The sequence below is a fragment of the Netta rufina genome (assembly GCF_964035555.1).
Source record: "Netta rufina genome assembly, chromosome: Z".
Lineage (NCBI taxonomy): Eukaryota > Metazoa > Chordata > Aves > Anseriformes > Anatidae > Netta > Netta rufina.
The window spans coordinates 27,830,962-27,851,122 of NC_140126.1; the positions used below are offsets into that span (position 1 = coordinate 27,830,962).

The 20,161-nt window shown below is 34.5% G+C and overlaps 1 protein-coding gene across 1 annotated transcript in view; it reads right to left on the reverse strand.

The window, feature by feature from the left end:
- Nucleotides 1-20,161, reverse strand: part of PTPRD (protein tyrosine phosphatase receptor type D) — a gene marked incomplete at its 3' end in the record, with an annotated part of 401,990 nt that overhangs the window by 16,502 nt on the left and 365,327 nt on the right. Inside the window, exons 27-29 of the mRNA XM_084305402.1 lie at nucleotides 19,659-19,778; nucleotides 18,979-19,133; nucleotides 399-684 (exon numbers count right to left, since the gene is read on the reverse strand). Coding sequence (XP_084161528.1) covers nucleotides 399-684; nucleotides 18,979-19,133; nucleotides 19,659-19,778 — 561 coding nt within the window. The remainder of the gene's footprint in view (nucleotides 1-398; nucleotides 685-18,978; nucleotides 19,134-19,658; nucleotides 19,779-20,161) is intronic.

The following is a 20,161-nucleotide window of genomic DNA, read 5'->3' on the forward strand; positions in this document are numbered from 1 at the left end:
TGTTTACTTTCCCATATTCTGTTGTATTAAGATATTTACTTTCCCATATTCCATTGCATTAACTAAATATTTGTAAAGTTTATTTTAACATCTTATAAAAATTTTATACCTAGTATATTAATGCATGTGCACAAATTTGATTTTTACACTAACACACATTTCAAGCTATTTAAATGATAAAGAAACAGCAGGGTTAAAACACCCTTGTCAAAAAATTCTTGTCTGGAGACTAACAGAAGATAAATTTTTGCATTTTACAAAGGACTGTCTTCCAAATTTAAAATTTTATCCTGATGTTATCTTAGCTTTTGATTACTGGAAACAACTGGTGGAGGACATTGCAGCATTAAGTGTTACACAATTTGATGTTGGTTCCCCACAACATAAAATTCCAGTACCTTAAATTCCAGCTCCATTCCTGTGACATTCTCTCCTGTTTCTATCTGTGTCAGCTTCTGAATATATGCATACAGGTTTCTGGCTGGCACTTCGGTATTTCCACACGTCACTGCTTCCAGCAGTGCATCGTGGATAAAGATGTATTGGTCCTCAGTTTGAACCATGTAATTCCTCTGCGCCCTCATTAGAGTTACGTGGCCATAAATATCTACAGTCTTTTCATGCTTTATTCTCTCTAACATCGCATCTATTACAATGAAACAGCCAGTCCTGCCGACTCCAGCACTAAAAGAAATGAACACATGAGGAAAAACATGAAGGACTATTTCATGCATTCTGCTAGTTTTTATGGCAGTCAAGTTTTAAAATTTCATAACACTGATTTGAACAGAACATTTTTCTGCATATGAACACTAGCTTTTATGAAAGAGGTCAGTGCCATGAAATATATGAAGTTCTTTAACTCCCATTATAAGCAATTGAGAATGTAGAATGATTTAGTGTAAGGTCATTGCATCTTACAATTTCAGGCTTGACTGTGATAGAAATAAAAAAATTGAAACGTTTCAGAAATGTATGTTCTTAACAATGAAATTTACTAGAGGTGATGAACACTGTAAGAATTCAGCCTTTCCTGTAGTATCATTTGCAACTCATTACACATGCTGTTGCTATCCTGTTTGCCAATGAATGTATTGGCAAACAACAATGTTATACCAAATGAGTCTTGCATATTTCTTGTTGTGCTTTGGAGGTAAAATTCTATCACTCCTCCAACTCTGTCAGCGGGGCTTCCATTAACACAGTTTGGTCTTCTCTTTCACCAGGCCAGGCAAAGCCATTATTCTTTGAGAATCAGATTGATGCTTGTTTAGCTACACTAGCTGTAGGCTGGGAAAATTCTCATGTGGCTACTTCATTGTTGGGCTTGCATGTCTAGAAACATGTACAAAAGATTTGGACTGTATCTCATATTATCTCAACATTATTTCATATTTCAAAGGAAAGATCATAAAAGGACTAAAATAGGCTTAATAATAAAGCTTTATATCACAGCATTGTATTAATGTCCAAGCTGGGTATTTATCTTCAGGCAAAGTTAGTTCAGAGATTGAGTTAAGTCAGTTTGGGAAGGAGCTGTAAGTGACTTTACACACATCCTGTTGAGAATAAAGAAAATTCTCTGCACAGCAAGTGATTTCTGACGAACATCTCTGAGATAGAAAGTTGCTTTCCCCTCTTTGATAAGACTTGATGGTAAATGAGAAAGATATGGGCTAGTTACTGTGAGTTTGGCACAGGATTTAACTTTGATTCAGCTGGAACCAGGAGAACTAAGCCTGTCTTAGTAACAGGCCTACTTAATAGCAATTTATGTTTATGATATCTGCTGTCAAACCTGTTAGACTGTCAAGGATTTTCAGTCATTCACTCCTTATTTAAATGGATATGTCTACCTATATATATATGGATAGGTTATCTTTAATAACATCTGAGGTCATTATTGAATCAGGACAGGAAAAACAGACTTACAGTTCTTACCTTAATGTGACTAATATTAATTATATTTGATCAGTCATTACACATTTGACATAACATAACAGGAATGATGTAGAAGAATATGAAAAAGAATATAAAATACACAAGACCAGAAAATATACTGAAGATGTAAATAGGCAATTTAAGTGCTAAATGGAGACAAATTCCCTAAAATATCTAGAGGAATTATACACACACACACATATATATATTAGAATATATATTAGAATATATATTAGAATATATATTAGAATATATATATATATGTGTGTGTGTATAATTCCTCTAGATATTTTAGGGAATTTGTCTCCATATATATATATATATATGTATATATATTAGAAGATATATATATATTGTAGAATTTATACCATTTTTATATCCAGGATCACATCAATTCTGTGACAATGAATACTAGTTCCTGGCCTTCTAAATGTTTAATTCTTTCCAGTTAGTGATGTTAAATGTAGAGTGTAGTATACTAAGCAAAAGTTCATAAACTCTCTAGACACTCATATTGTCTAAGAACATCATAAACTGCCGTTTGTTTGTTTGTTTGTTTGTTTTTGTTTTGGTTTTGTTTTGTTTTGTTTTGTTTTTGTTGGGGGGGGGTAAAAAAAACAGATAAAAATGATTATACTCCAGCTTCTATAGGTCAAGATAACAAGGATCTTCTCACAGTTCCAATAGTTTTAGGAAATGTTAAATATTGTAAGTCTGTCCTTAAATAATTAAGGGTAAACCTTTATTTCTTTCTACACACTCAAAGAATCTGTGCCAGTCAGTTGGTAAACTAGTTGTATTTACTTATAAAGAATCAAAGAGAAGGACAGAGAAGATGTTTTAGTCCCATATGAGATAAGTCTTGTTTCTAAGATTCCTTATACAGTTTATCATTTATTCTTGCCACCGGTTACTGTCCCCAGAAGCAGACCCCCTTTAAACAACAGAGGACTTCTTCTAACAGACCAAACACATCAATCTCAGCTTTCTTAGATGCCACTCTAACAAGTATTAATCAATATTCCGAGCTTAAGAAAATTTACCAGTCTATGATTTTGATCAATGGGAGTTGGAGAGAAAGAAAATATACAGATATACAAGAAAATATACAGGAAAGTGAAACAATGATTCTCCTAGCTAAATGATTTCCTTTACCCTGTATAATAAAAGCTCTGCATCCTAGAGAACTGTAATGACCTTTTAGTTAGTAATATCATAGGGAAATATTACCCAAACTGTCTCACTGTTGTTTTTTGTTTACTTTGGATTGCAAAGAAGCACACATTTGCAGGTTGGATTGGTTTATATAAAGTTTTAACCAATCTCTAGAAACTGACTATACTGACTGAGTTTGCATTTCAGTGAAACACTCTGCACTTTCATATTTCTTATGAGAGCACTCATAAGAAATATTTATAATAATAATATCAAATTATTATTGCACTAATTTTCAATGTAGAAATTACAGGGAAAACAACATGTAATTTTTAAAGATATGCACAGTCACACTTTTTTTCTGTAAGTGCAAAAAGAACAGTTTCATAAAACAGTATAGCTGATAGGAAGGACTATTAATATAAATGTTCAGCTGTCATTACTTATATCATACACCTGTACATTCAGTTCTTATGATCCAAACAAGTGCTGGCTAAATGATAAATAAGGTTTGCCAGTGTAGATAGTCTCAGTAGTTTAGAATATGTTTCTCTTACCTATCACACATTAATAAGTTAATGTCTAAGCATTATGTTTATAACTGGATATATGTCATTCTTCAGATCGAAAATTAAAAGCTTTGCTGGCACCTTGTATTTGTGTTTACATGGCAAGGTTTTCATAGCCAGGGGGCTGCAGGGGTGGCCACTCTGAGAAGCATCCAGCAGCTTCCCCATGTCAGATAAGGGAAAGGGGTAAGTGGTGGCCATTTTTAGTTTGTTTTTGGTTTCTCACTGTTCTGTCTTGTTAGTAATAGGTAATAAATTACCTTAATTTCCCTATGCTGAGTCTGTTTTGCCTGTGGTGAAAATAGGTGGGTGATTCCCCCTGTCCTTATGTCAACAGTTGAGCCCTTCTCATCTTATTTTCTAAGATAGTGGTTGTGGTGGAGCTCAGCTGAGTAAAACCACCACATATCTACAGACCATGACTACAGAATTTCAACCCAGTTAAAAGCTTACACTTTCATCTGGAATGAACAGCTTTTATTTCTTTTCTTCCTATCTTGTATTGTTATTTATATACTTATTCTTCCCATAGGCAAACTAAGATAGTAATAGATATTAAAATATTGTACCAGAGTAGATATCTGCTAGTTGGCAGATCATGACACCAGACCAAAACACATTACTATACACTGATGTTTTTGTGATAAGGATGGAAGACCTGGTATACTACCTTTTGTTACTTCAATTGGCTACACACACTAGGCTACTGACACACTCCTCCATGGAGTGTTTCAGTAAAATATTTTACTACCTTAAGGTGTTCACGACATTCTAACTCTGTCAGTTGTAAATGGGCTAGATCACCCTCCTCAGATTCCACAAAAAGATTGGAACCAATGATATGAACATTTTACTTTCTTTCCTCCCTTCCAAGTTTTCTAACTCAAACTCCAGTAACTTACAATAGCAAGAAACTTACCTTTATCTTCATTCTAAATCTTATCTAAAGATAAATCTTATCTTTATCGTCTTACTTTTATTTGTTTTCTGCTACCATTCATACTTCTTAATATGGTACTGTTACACTGCTGGGAAGCCAAACAGTCTGAATCATTATGGATATGTTATTGGAATATCAATTTGCTAAACTAAATGCTGGGCTCATAGAAAATCAAAACCTATAGCAGACCTATTACAGAATGCATAAGAAAACAAACAAACAAAAAAGTAACTGGTGAGATGGAAAGATCTCATTAACATTAAAAAGTAAAAGCTAAACTTTCTATGCCATTACAAGTAAACAGTGGCAAAAGTTTCTATTCCCTCTTAATGAAATGTTACATAAAGCTGGAATCTCTCTTAGATGCTAAATGTGTACTTCATCTTTTTCTGTGATTCCATGACTGGCACCGAAATCCTCTCCAAAGTCTTCCATATTTTCCTTTTCTTTGTAAAAGAGTCAAAAGACATATTCTTATTTAAAACTGTGACCTTGAAACAGCCATGTATTTTTTATAGTCAGATGTTTAACTTCATAGCATAAGCAAGGATCTCTATGTCTGTGAACAACTGTGCAAACAGCTATACCCTGCATTTCCATAGTGACTGTACAAAGAAAAAGGTTTCATGTAACTAGACAGCCAACTGATGTTGAAGTTTCACCACAATTATCCATGAGTGATGTTAGTTAATGATTAAGGAATTAAACACTATATTCATCAAACATTTTTAATAATATTCCTCAGTTGACTGAGGAATATTATTAAAAATTAATGGAAATATTTTGTCTACTAACTAACAAGGTTTCCTTACCAATTATATTTTTGTCCATATTTTCTTCCACATCATAATGAATTTCACCATACGAATGAAAGATTATAGTAATGAAAAACAATTAAATTCTCTTTCATCCTGAAGGACTAAATTGCATATTGTGGTGATGGTAGGATTTTATTTGTGCTTTTTTTTCCTTCATGATTTTAGTACCCATTAGCCAACTGATAAACCAGCTTTGTTCTATATACTCTGTAGCACTGGTTGCCATAAACAAAGGCTGACTTTCCTATGCCTTGGGAAGAAATACAGTATGACAACACTGCCAACAAATTGAGGCAGCTGGAATTAATATATATATATATATATATATATATTTCCTGAGATTCCAAAGCATATGAAGAAGAAGGAGGTTCTCTCTGCATGCAGAACATCATAATACAGAATATACAGTCCCAATCCTAAACAAGATTGAAGCAAACATTATTAACAATGTGTCTTACTGAATTGTATATCCAGATCTACATTCTGCTTGGGAAAAAAAAAAAAAAAAACAAAAAACAAAAAAAAAAAACACATAATAATTCAGCTGACGAGACTAATTTCACAAATTAACTCTACAGTGCTGTACAGTTGTTATGATTTTCTTGTCCTGTTTACATCTTTTGGTGTTACTGTCAGATTTTTTACAAAAATAATTACAACTAGTGAAAGATATTGTTATGTTAACAAGCTGAAAACCTCAGCAATCTATTAAACAAGCATTCTGAGTAGGAAACTGTTATTGCTTGAAATGATACCATTTAAAGTATTACAACATTTGTTTTCAATTTCTAAAAGCATGACTGGCTCAGTCCCTTGAGCTGAAGCATGCTTAATGTCTTGTGATGCAATACATCTGCAATTCACAAGAGGAAAAAATAAGAGGCATAGAGGGGCCATTCCACATTAAAGTCACTGTATGGATGTGTTAAAGGTTGGATTTTGTGATTAATTTGTAGCTGTTTAAATTATGACCCTTTACTGATACTTCAGTGATTTGGCAAAGGAAAGCAGTGTAATTGCCAGTATTCACAGGCTAGTTAATTGAAAGCAAAGACAGTAAAATATGGACCAAAAATCATTTAGGATATTTTTGACTCATGTCAGTGGGAAAAAAAAAAAAAAATTGAATATTACAGTTTCATATTGAATGAAACTTGCATTTGTTAACTGAAAGTACATAAAATTGGTTGTGATATGGGAAACATTTAGAAATGCCTGGATTTTATTTTATTTTATTTTATTTATTTTTTTTTTTGAGGAACTTCACATGATTAATTAGGTTCCAATCCCACAGAAATTCTGTAGTAGTTCTGATAAGAGCAATATTAAGATAATTTTTCCCCTTATCCTGTTAAGAAATTAGGACACAGTTTAAAGCCACCCTTCTGCACAGGAAGCAGCGAAAAAGATTATGAAACCATTAAACATCCATTTGAGGGGATAAATCTGGCTGCAATAACATAAAGGCTTTCTGCAAAGACGTACATTTAAATTTCATTTTAGAAGAGATACTGGTCAGTAAGTATTCTCAGGAAAGACCTTTGAGAATTGCTCTGCAAGTGCACAGTAACCCTTCCCTTCCCTTCCCTTCCCTTCCCTTCCCTTCCCTTCCCTTCCCTTCCCTTCCCTTCCCTTCCCTTCCCTTCCCTTCCCTTCCCTTCCCTTCCCTTCCCTTCCCTTCCCTTCCCTTCCCTTCCCTTCCCTTCCCTTCCCTTCCCTTCCCTTCCCTTCCCTTCCCTTCCCTTCCCTTCCCTTCCCTTCCCTTCCCTTCCCTTCCCTTCCCTTCCCTTCCCTTCCCTTCCCGTCCCTTCCCTTCCCTTCCCTTCCCTTCCCCTTTTCTCTATGGTTATAATATAATACTAGCAATCAAGTAATGTATACAACACATTTCTAAGCACAATGCTTCACCAAACAAGATGACTTCAGACATTATGTTTTCCTCACCTCTGTACTATGCATGGAGGGGACCATATTTGTTACTGTACGCACATAGGGTTTCTTAAAAAGAACAGGGGAGGAAATAAAAAATCAGAAAATGTGAAGATTCCATTACAAGTATGTAAAGCTGAGTTTAGTGATCCCCAGAGTTTTCTTAGGTAGCTGGCAAAAGGATAGGAGGCTCACAAATCAAAAGCCAGCCTTAGAGCTTCCTGCCTTTACTAAACTCTGTGAAGATTTTCGTTTTGGTTTCTATGTTCTCAGAATTTTACCATTACCAAAAGTTCTTTTTAATACAACTGTCCCAGATTTGAGCATAAGTTTTATTTATTTATTTATCCTGTATGGGATTGCAGAGTGTAATAATGTTCAGGAAGTAAATCTGTTCTTCATCTAATCCTGAGTTCAGCTCTGGAGAGATCAAGGAAAAGAAGCAGTTTTATTGCATTGTTAGCAAACTCTTGGGTATTAAATCACACAGAATCAAAGCTAATAGATTTTGATTTTTTTTTTTAATGCACATGCTAGAGCTGTTTATAAACAAAGTTTTATATTGTATAAAATAATAATTAAAACAAACAAACAAACAAACAAAACACTTTAATATATAATTGTAAAAGTTGAGTTTTCCAGACAAGGTAAAAATGTAGCATTAGCAATGTTCAACTGAACAAAAATAAGTTTTAAGAACTGCTTCTAGCAGGGACATTCCTTTCTAGCAGTTCAAATCCTCTCATGTAACTTCATATCCAGGTCTGTCATGAACCAGAACTCTACAGAAATGCAGAGGGCTTCCTACATAGCTCCAAAGAAATATGAAAGTTCTGGACGGGCATAATATAAAGAGCAATTCCACTGACTAAAAGCTGACTAGTGTTAGAAATAATTTATGAGTTAGCACTGGAGGAAGATGTACCATGTTGCAAAAGATACTACTAAAAAGTAGTTTATTGAAGTAATGGAGAAAAGTAAAATGTCTAAGACCACTGATATTTCAGCCACAAGGCAACTTCTGAGCACAATTTTTCAGCCATTTACTTTAAGTTACATTTTTGCATTGCAATTAGCTTTAAGAGGTTTCTGTATCACTAATGGGAGGGATTTATCATTATTTATTGTCTCACTGATTCGTTCACTCACAACTCTGTTAATCTACCTTTTACTGAAGGATTCTAGAAATTCTGCCATGACTACAATCCCGAAGCCATTTTGCATGTCAAGGGGCTGCCCTTGCACAACCTCGATGATAGGCAGTGTGACACACTTCAGAATGGATAGAGAGCTCATAAGGGTGAAGAAAACACATCAAAGAGGATAATACAGTATGAAGGAGAGGGTAATAAAACTATATCAACTCAGCTTGGAGCAGAGATGACTTGGCAGAGATGACTTCAGAGATGAAAGGGAAATAAGGCAGCAACAGTATAAAATCATGTATTATGTGGAGGATGCAAATAGGAAATGACTGTTCATTTTTTGATTGTAACACAAGAAGTAGGATCATGAAATGAAATGATGAAACATAGAATTTAAACCAAACAGGAGGTACTTTCTATACAGCACATATTTAAATTATGAAATTCATTTTTGCAGAATACTATGGACACCAAATATAAATTCTTGAAGATAAGGATCCAGTAAGGGTTATTAAACAACCAGTTACACATGAAACTTCTCCAGAAATCCTTATATTGGGCTTTGCTTTAATTAGGATAAGCACTCTAAAAACATTATTCAAGACATGTTGTAGGAAAGATTATACTCGCTCTCTAAATTTGGTCTCACAGTCACATAAACTAAAAGAAAGACTTTCCCTGCACTCCCCTGTGTGCTAACCAGACCTTTTCCTTTCAATCAATATTTCAGCCTTTGGGTACCTGACACTCTTAGTAGCTATGCCATTGAAGAGGTACAGCACTATTTCTGATCCTTGCTTTTTCTTTCTTAAAAGCAACAGAACATCACAAAGTACTTCTACCTGCTTCTTCACCTACTACTCGTGCCTGTTTCTCTTCTGAAATTATGAATTGCTAGTGAAAAAAGATCTCTTATTTTTCTGTTCACAAGATGGAACACAGCAGATATTACACAATATAACAACTGAAAAGTTCATTGACCCTATTCATTTGACTTATCTTTCTTATCTCCTTTTCCCTTCAGACTGATTGTTGATTTTACATAGCAACACATGAATACATGCCTTAATTCTACTTTTCACAGAGGATTTTTATACATACACCTTACTAGAAATCCCAGTATCACCTGATTTCTTCAATTACTCAGAAATATAAAGTAAGGAAATTACAATAAACATCATTTCTTTGTACTGTTTTATCTATGTACAGGGATTTAAAGTGATTTTTTATTTCAAAATTAATCCAGTTCTCAGATATCCTTCTTATTTTCCTACTGCTTTAAACACAATTTTATATATTCAGTATACTGCATTCTGTATTTAGCTTCAAAAAGTAACTATCCCCAAAAAAATCCTCTCTGTGAAATTTTGTGAGTTTCAGCACATATTTTACATTCACTGTACTGTACAATGTATTCACAAAGCATTCCTGTCATTATGCATTCCACTAAGGAATGAAAGATCTAAGATCTACTGAAATAGAATCTAGTGAAATAGAATTTTTAAGAAGAACGTATTTTGAGGTTAATTTTAACAGCACATCTGTGACTGGTTACCTTCAACAAATCTATGCATTAACAGCTGTAGTAAATACAGAAAATTATGCTTATAGGTAATTTATGGGAGGAAGTTCACTGTGCTTGAATCATTGATAAATAAAAGCAACTTTTACAGCACAACAAAGAAGTCAATGAGCAGAAATTACGCTGCTTGCTGCTAACAGCTACTTCCCTGATTTCTTTGCATTTCAAACTATTTTGCATTCTTGGGGTGGAATGTTTTGAAGAGTCATTCTGTACTTCTGCATATTTCTGCATTTAGTTTACACTTTCGTGTGGACATGCTGACCCCACTCTTCCATGCCATGTGAAGAACAGCTATTGTCCTATTTATGTGGAAAATCGAAAGTTGAACTGATGCTATCTGAAACAGAATTAAATAAAATAATAATAAAATAAAAATAAAAATTGGGAAGAGTAGTTTTCTGCAGTGCTGGTTAACAGGACAACCTTGAAAGCACTTGCTGAACACTCAGGTGTATCATAGTTTCAGAGTCCTTCTAGGCCCCTTGCTGTATCTAGATGTTCATATACTTTATATTATCAACAATGATTTATTTTTCTTAGTACTTTCTGGCCTCAGGATTCCTGTATTTCAAGCCACAACACTACCATTTGCCATTTGTCATGCTTGTTTTTTGAACTGACAGAAGAGCAGAAGAGGTCTCAGACACTCTTCCAGACACAGTACTTCACCTGGTAAGCACACAGCAAACAAAGAAGACAAGACATAACACCATGTGTCCAAAGTCTGTGTTGGCTATGTTTTCAGTATCAGTCAGTTCAAAGCTCTAAATTAATTGGGATCTACCTACCTATAAATTTTCATTAATTATTTTATTTTTCTGCTTTTAAAACTTGGAAAGGATCAGAAATTAGTCTTAAATCTTGAAATCGATTGGACTATAGTAGCAAACCTGCCGTTTCTTATCTTCATCTCAAAACAACACTTCATTTTCCAAAGAGAACTGATGTGTCTAAGAAGATACATTCAGAGGATGAGAAAAACATAATCATGCAATCTTAGATTTGGTTTAAACTGAGATGGTTGCAATACTATGATGATGTAGTGAGATGTTACATAGTAGAAAATAGAGAAGAAAATGCTATGAATCTCCTTTGATGAGCTCATATCAAGACTCTTCCAGGCCTCTGCTTTATTAGACTGAATGCTGAAAAGAATAGAAACCCTTTATGATATCTCTGCCAACAATTCACTGAAAGGTGAATAGTTTGGTTACTGGTTCTACTTCTGACTTATTTATTTATTTATTTATTTCAATTGCCTTTAAATCAGCATGAATTCTGCACAGTGAAGTAGAAAATCACAGTTTGAGTTGTTAATACCACTAAGTATTTACAATTCTTAATCAGAATTTATCATTTAAAGATTGGGCACTAATCTTTCTTTTTTTTTTTTTTTTTCTTTTTTTTTTTGGGGGGGGGGGGAAGGATGGTGGTAGAGAGGGATATTGAACTTTATGAGCACATACCATGGATATAATGAATTTTTATTTATTTATTTTCCCTATCACAAAATAGCTTTGAAATGAGCTTGGATAGCAATAGCATTATGGTAACTTTTAAACAATTATCACTTAATTTTAAAATTCAGTTGACAAAAATAAATAAATAAATAAAAATAGAAACAGCAGCCAAGTACCACCATTCAGAATTCACTTGGAAGAGCAGACCTTGACAAAACCTGATAACAAGTGATGAGACTCTGAACTAAGTATATGCAAGTATGAAAAATGAAGAAAGATAAATAGTCAGGGCTGAATACTGATTGGAAAACTTCCACTGAAAGATAACAGGATGATTTTTAAAGCTGCATTTTATTTCTAGAGGCACAGGGAGATAATTTAAGGAGGCTTTCATGCTGATTACTGTAGATCAAAATACAGGCTGTTCAAAGTTAGCCAAACATGCCAAGTAGCCAAGTTGATGCAATGTGTTCCAGTATACTGTGTGTCCATGGATATTCTGGAATATACTGTAGGTACAGCTGGGAAATCTCAGAGATACCCCTTTCCAAAATTCAGCTATTGGGTTATAAAAATATTTTCACATTTCCTGCAGATGGCTGGATTCTTTTCTTCCCTCATAATTTTAATTCAGAATTCATTATGGGCAGCTGCTGGCTCTGATGGAACCTAATTGCTCTTTTACTAGACTCAGCTGCAAGCAGTCAGATTTCCTTTTCCTTTGTAAAGTATATTATATATAAACATGGGCGGGGAGAAAAATAACCAATTAACTAAATACATATGGATAAAATGACTCACTAAGAGAGATGATCAAATAATGTATCAAACTACAGCTTAGGTCAAAGGAAATTACAGGTCTTGTAGGACATGATAATATATATATGTGGAAATAATTATCAGCACCAACATATTTGTAATTTGAGATAAAATATGGAAAAGGCACTGCTTGTGTTCAAAAAATCTTTCACAAATTATTACTTTTTCGTAAGGGGCAGGTTATTTCACTGAGTGAAAAGTCATCAATCTCCAGGAGAACTGCTCAACCATTTCTTGGCTGAATTCAGATATGGCCCACTGGACAGCTTTTTGAGAAAACCTGGCATAATTCTGGACTTATTTTTCCTGCCTTACATATTATTTAAAATTAAAGACTGAGGAATACCTACTTTTACTAAGACTATGCAAAAAGGGTATGATACAAGTGAAAGTGGAGAGATGGGCTACAAAAAAAAATGACTAGGGATATGAGGATTCTTCTGCCCTCTCATTTGACTATGACTGAAACAGGTTAAGATTGCTTACTATCCCAGTTTGCTGCAAAGGATAAACTTAAGGAAAAGTGTAAAACATGAAATGGCATTAATATTTTTTTTTCCTTTTACCAAGAACATTTAGTTAAATGAAGAGGTAAGTGTTTAAATAGAAGTAAATAAGTATCTTCTAACATGACGTGTGAAAACCACCTAGAGCATAATACTTAGACAAGAAAAAAAATAAAATAAAAAGACAGTTTGGTATTGTTCTTTAAAATGTGCATACAGTCATGAATATCAGAAATAAAATATCTACAAATTTGTCTATGTAGCTAAAGGAATAAAGGCAGAAAAGAATAGAAATTGTCATGAAGTAGTGCTAAGCTAGTCACTAGATGCTTTCTGCTAGGAAGAAATCTTATTGAAATATTGTCTATACTGGAGTTTTACACATTCTCCTGAGATTTCTGCCATTTGTCATTGTCCAAGACAGGATAATGGTCTTGACAGTACACTGACCCTATCTGGTAATGACATTTACTATGATCCTTTACAGATTTCTGATTTCTACCAGAAACAAAATCTTTCCTTGTGCACTTATGGTGGCTTTTCTTTTTCTTTTTCTTTTTTTTTTTTTTTTTTTTTTTTCTTTAAGATTTCATAATCTAATCCATCCCCGAGTCACAGCACTGGTGACTATAAACCCCTGAATCACAGGCTATGTGCCAGACAAAGATGGTTTTATACACATAGGACTGATTTAATCAAAAAGACCACAAGTAGATATTTTCTGATATTTGAACCTGGTTGAAGAAGTACTGTCATTTGTTATTTGTATGCTTTTGGATTTTAATAGTGGTTCCAGTGATACTTGTCTTTCTGCTTCTAAACAACTGAAGCACATAGAACAGCTTCAGTTTAACTTTTAGGAAAGGCTGGTTTCCTGGACAGAACTGCTTTTTAACTTAAAAATTGAAAATACATGAGTTTCAGTTTACTGGTGTTTGTCATCTTGTGGAGGATTTTTTGGTAATGCCTAGGAAGCAGCACACTATTTTCCTACTCAAAGAAAAGAATATCAAGATACCCTAGCCAATATTTAAGGCCCCTGCACACTGCCATACTAACAACTATACGGTAATCCTTGTTGTGCTCATCATTCCACGTTTTTCACATTATCATTTAAAAGAAAATAAATCAGAGAACTAAGTTTATAAGACCCAGACTATTCTTAATTTGAAGAGTGATCAGTTAGGGGAGATAACTGACATCTTTGCAGTCAAGATGATCCCAGCTAGTGACTGTCAAATTTGAAACAGAACAAAATTCCATCTCTCACTGGATTCATCAGAATACAGACTGAGACTCTGCTCTTTTTCTGCATAAATGAAAGAGAGTAACACAGTACAGGTGACAACTCCTCTGTGATCTTCATAAAACAGACCAGTTTCCAACCTTGAGGATTTTGGAATGTAAACTATCACAACATGGAAAGGTTTTAAGGTGAGAATGTGAAGGCAAGTCCCAACTCCTTTATCTCAGTTCTGCCACTCATACAGGTGATTATCTATCTATCATACAGCTACTTACTACACCAATGATGCCTCATCAGTGTGCTGATGGTTCATTTTTGCCAGCTAGCATTTATCAACCCTTTTTCCAGGCTCCTTCCTATTTTTTAGTAGATTCTACAATTTCAAGTACAACTATAATGAAGACAGAACACCCATTCAAAATTTTCTAAAAATCTGGTCACTAGTTACATTCTTATAAGAAATGAATCTAAAAAGAACCTTACCCCAATCTCTCTGATTTTTATTTGTGAATAAATATTTGTGAGTTTGCACAGTCTAACTCATAGCAGCATCCCAGTAGCTGATGGATATGCAATGGAGGTAAAGCATGGAAAGTTTAGAATATTTGTGATATTGAAACACTTGTCACACTAAAATACATTTGTTATGTTTTCCTCTTCAGAGTTTTCAACTGTGCAGGGAAGATAGGTAAGATCCTCAGTTGCTCGCAGGTACGGAGAAGAAAGGGTTGAGGAAGCTTTTAATGATTTTGAATCTCCTTGGAGAGATTTCTGAATATATAGTGGGGAGATTTTTCTCTCCACTGTTAAAAAGCACAGTCAGTCATCTGCATCCTACTCACTACCAGGATTAGAAAATGAGCATTCATGAGGGATGTGTCAAAAACAATAAAAGCAATAAACAGGTTCAAAAGATGTGGAGATAATAAGAAAAAAAAATCCACTAGAAAATCATTACTTAGATCTCTCTCTCTCTGATGCTGAAACACTGAATAAAAAATACGTAAAAATACTAGTTTAAAAATACAACATCACATTGCATGTTGTTATTTTTTCAAAATTAACTTTTTTTTTTTTAAACAGTCATATTTTTCCATTCAATCTAGGTTTCTGTATTTGCAACAGCATCATTAACAGCAGATAACAAAACTTCACAAAGTGTCTTAAAGATAGGCCCTTTGGTGCTGATATTATGCAGATCCAAACATGGGATTGTACTCGCATGTTAAACTATTCTGTAGTGTTACTGAATCAACTACTAAAGTTTCCATGATGTTTTGAAAACATAGAGGCATAAAGCTCCAAACACCCTCTGGTACTATTTTATTGTGATCTGATTAGCACCTTTTTGCTTGCACTTATCCAACTTCAAACAAAAACATGTGCTTTCTCCATTATCATTAAACCACAAATCACAGCCTCTCCAATGCAGACTCTATGGCTTAAGACTGATTTTTTTCATTAAAGAAACACTTTTTTTCTATATCAGCTTTGCAAATTATAGCAAGTCATGCTGAGACACCATTTGCACTACGATATTATTAAGCTACTATGTAATGGCCTGAAATGATACAGGCTTGAAATAGAATAAACTGTAAAAGAAAAAGTGTCTGCCTGCACCAAGTATTTCTACCACCACCAAATAAATAAATAAATAAATAATAATAAAAAAATCTCAGACAGCTTACTCTTAATAGGCCAGTCAAGATCTGTATATACTTTATGGAAAGTACCTACAAACAGAATGAGATTGCTGAATTTCTTATGCCTTTCTTCTTCTTGGGGCAAGAGTTAGCTTTGATTTACCTGCTTTCTTCTACCATTTTCACTTTCCAAGTCTCACACTGAAAACAATGATGCTGCTGTCTTTGAGAGAATGTAACTCACAAAAGGATCATGGAACATGGCAGTTTATAATTAATATATTTCTAAATATAACTTTGCTACACTACTTTTCCTGGTGTATATGGGTAGAAAGTATAGATTTTTCCTGGAAGAAGAATGCATTGAAAATCAGTACAACTACATAAAAATGTAGTCCTACCATAATATCTGGTTATATAAATAAAGAAACCCACATTTAGATTAGACCTTGATATTGTCTTCTTCATAATCCTTTCAGCAATGACATGTATTCTCCTTAAACAAAAGAAAACAAAAACAAACAAACAAACAAACAAAAAAACCCACGTAGCTTTAACCATACTTCAATTGCCTTTTCAGCTTAAAAATCTCCTCACTTTTCTGCACAGGCAAGAGCCTTGGCCAATAGAATATTTATATGACATTTCTCAACATGCTTCTAACTTGTATATTAGATACAAACTCAGTGCTACACAGGCAACCAAATAGTTAATTATCCAAGACTAGGTGTGCAAATGACATGCAAAGATGTCTCTTATATGGACATCAATAACAAATTATTTATGTTATCATACATTCAGATCATATAATTCTCTATTTTTCTTTGCTTTCACTGCACAAATTTGTTATGAAGTCTTCACCTGGCATTTGTTGGACTGTTGTTAGACCTCCACTTATCAGAACGTGTCTTGTCAAGTCAAATAATTTTGGATGGTAATTGTTATATTGTACTCACAGTTAATTTCACCGCTTCAGACCATGCATTTTTTTTTCTGGTCACTGCTATGTAAATAGAATTTATTCAGATCTTTATAGAGTGGGTTCTTCAGGTGTCACTGCTTTCACCTCAGGCACCTCCCAAATAAGCACACTGTTTGTTATTAAATTCTTCATACACTCAGCAAGCATTTCCCAGGAACAGGATATTACAGTAGCTTATCAGCTACTAAGGCTTTGATACAAAGTTCTCTGGGGCCACACTCATGAAGCAGTGATGTGAAGCAGCAGTGACCACTACCCTTATTCCCTATAGAATGTATAGTGACCTCCTCAAACCATCAAACTGGAAAATTCTCTTAATGTAAAGTGTACTGAAAGACAACTGTAGGTCAGTTTTAATTTGGAGCATGTAGTAAGGGAAACTTGGGCTAAACCTTTCACTTACAATAACTACATATAAATACAGAATAAATATACATGTAGGATTATTTGCCAATGATCAAAATGCAGATACCTGAGTCTTTTATTTATTCCCTATTTTATTTATTTTATGTTGCCCAGGGCCTTGTCCAGCCTGGTCTTGAACACCTGCAAGGATGGGGCATCCACAGCTTCTTCAGGCAACCTATTCCAGTGCCTCACCACCCTCCGAGTGAAAAATTTCCTCCTAACATCTAATTGAGATTTCCCCTCTTTTAGTTTAAAACTGTTCCCCATCATCGAGTTGTTGTCTGCCCAAGGAAAAACTTGCTCCCAATTTTATCAGCCACCTTTAAGTATTAAAAGGTTGTGATAAGGTCTTCCCAGAGCCTTCTCTTCTCCAGGCTGAACATCCCCAGCTCTCCCAGCCTTCATAATAGAGCTGCTCCAGCCCTCTAATTATCTTCATGGCCATTCTCTAGACTGGCTGTAACAGGTCCACATCCTTCTTATATTGGGTGCCCAAAACCTGGATTCAGCTCTCCAGGTGGGGCCTCACAAGGGCAGAAGTAGAGAAGGAGAGAATCACTTCCCTCAGCCTGCAATATTATTACTGAAATACTATTATAATTACTCCAGGTTCTAACCATGGCATTTCAATAAGCATTAAATCTCTGTCTCATGTTCTCTGATCTGTGGCTTTCCACATTTAAGTACTGATTATTTTATTTTCCTGTTGATTTTATTTTCCTGTCTCATTTACAAAAGTCTCTTTTAATCACTTTGGAAATGTTCAAATAACCAGCTTCCGTGGATGGCTTACAAACATGTAAAAGGTGAGAAGTAAAAGACTGGTGTGCTCTAATCCTGGTAATTCCTATCCTCAGTTGTTGGACGACAAAAACAAGACTGCTTTTCAAATACACTATGCATGCATAGTTTCAGTGAATAAGGAGTAGTCATTAGCCTTATTAGTTGAAGATATACTTAAATGAATTCCACAGAAATCATTGATCTTGGGGATTCACTTTGAAAGGAACAGCACAGTAAACTTTGTAAACTATAACAACATAATGCAGGAGTGAAGGGGTTCCATCTTGCAGATTTTTTTCTATCAGAATAGGCAGATGCATGCTGGTGATTCTTTTAGTGTGATTCTAAGGCTTTCTACAAGACTTGCTCTTTTCAGATATTTCTGAAGTATCTCCTTTTCTTCCTTTTTATTTCCCTTACTATCAGACCATCAAGAGGAGCTGATGTTCTTTTTAAAGCTTATTAATTCATCCCTTGTATGGAGATCTGCAAACTGCATGGAGCACTCATTTCCCAGACACTGACCTCAGCCTCAGCTCATACCCCAGCTATGCCCTTTACCATTCCATCTCCTCACAGTCCTCAAGGGTTTTTCCTTGAAAACACATTAACCTATTTTCAGTCAAAGTTGCCATTTATTGTTCTTAATTTTAATGTTCTTTACTTTCATACACAATGTAAGTAATAATTTCAAAAGGTGTTTTATTGTTTAAATAATAATCTTCAATATGCAGGTTCTTAAACCAATAGGATCGTATTTTCTTTTTCGTGCCACCATCTGAAAGACACAGATACTTCTGTATTCTCCCTGCAGACTAGTGTCATGCTTTCACCCTGCAAACCGCTGGTTATTCTAAAATTAATTCCTCTTGCACAGACCATATAAAATAATTTTGACCCATCCAAGTTGGCAGTGCCATACTCTGGTCCATAATTTTCAGTAACCATCTCTTTCTTTGACAGACACAGAAGTCTGTATGAAAGAAGAAAATGTTTTAATCTTCAATAAACCTAAAAGCAATAATTTTGACATAATAAAATGGGCTTACCTGCAATGCACGACCATAGGTCCAGCATCAGGCGGATTACAGGTCTTGACTCGTCGCAGGAAAGCTAAGAATGGTGTTGGGTGTTCTGGGACACCATGGTCAGGCCAGGCAGTGAACTGGAATTGCCTCACTTCCCTTTTCTCACTTGAACCATTCTAAGGAATTAAAAAAAAAAAAAAAAAAAAAAAAACCTTCATGACAAAATTTTAATTTGATGTCATATTGGCACTCTTGAGTGAAACAACTGCAGTAGCTTATGTAGAGGAGAAGATCATTGAAATCCCATTTGGGAACACAGAAACCGAACTCAAGCTATGGAGGGAAATGTTTCTTACATTCTGTATTACATGCTTCAAACAACGCATGAGCTTTAACTATATGGCAAACTAATGCATCAAAGCAAGTGGCTGTGCTTTAGTTAATATAAAATAATTGCATTCAGTTAATAGTCAATTTAATATTCAATAGTCAGTTCATAGTCAATTTAGTTAATATAAAATAAATGCATTCAGTTAAGTTGTTTTTCATAGTGAGAATTTTGTATTAACCTACAAAACTCCATGCTGAGATAAGAATATACTCTATCAGTAGAAGTGTTTCATGAAGGGAAAATTTTTCATGAAGGGAAGTGGGGGGGAGAAAGTGGAAATTGAAGAGGGAAAAGGAAAGGAATTAAATACCTTGTAAAGTGCAAATGTACGAACACAGTATGTTGCCAATTCAACAGTGTCTAAAAGGGTCACTTGGATCAGTCCATAAGTTTCTGTGCCTCTGCTTGGCCAGTACTGATCACACTTCACCTGCAGTGAAGAATATAGAATTATTTCAGACATTAAAACTGTCATTTGTTACACACCTGAGCATATATCACTGTAGGCTTTCAAAGTATGTGGAGTCAGAATGTTCAACAAATGCTATGAATCCAACACAATAAATCTATTTTATTTTCCATAAGAATTGTTTTTCTGATAGTAATGCTTATAATAACTTCTTCCATAACGGGTACTACATTCAATGGTATAGATGGTCAAAAATATCAGTAAGTATAGATACAATTAAAAAAAATCAATTTACAACAGCTAAAAATATTACGACTATGGTTTAACCTGGCCAGCGGCTAAGCAGTGCATACTAGAAGGAAAATTACAGAATCACAGAATCACAGAATTTCTAGGTTGGAAGA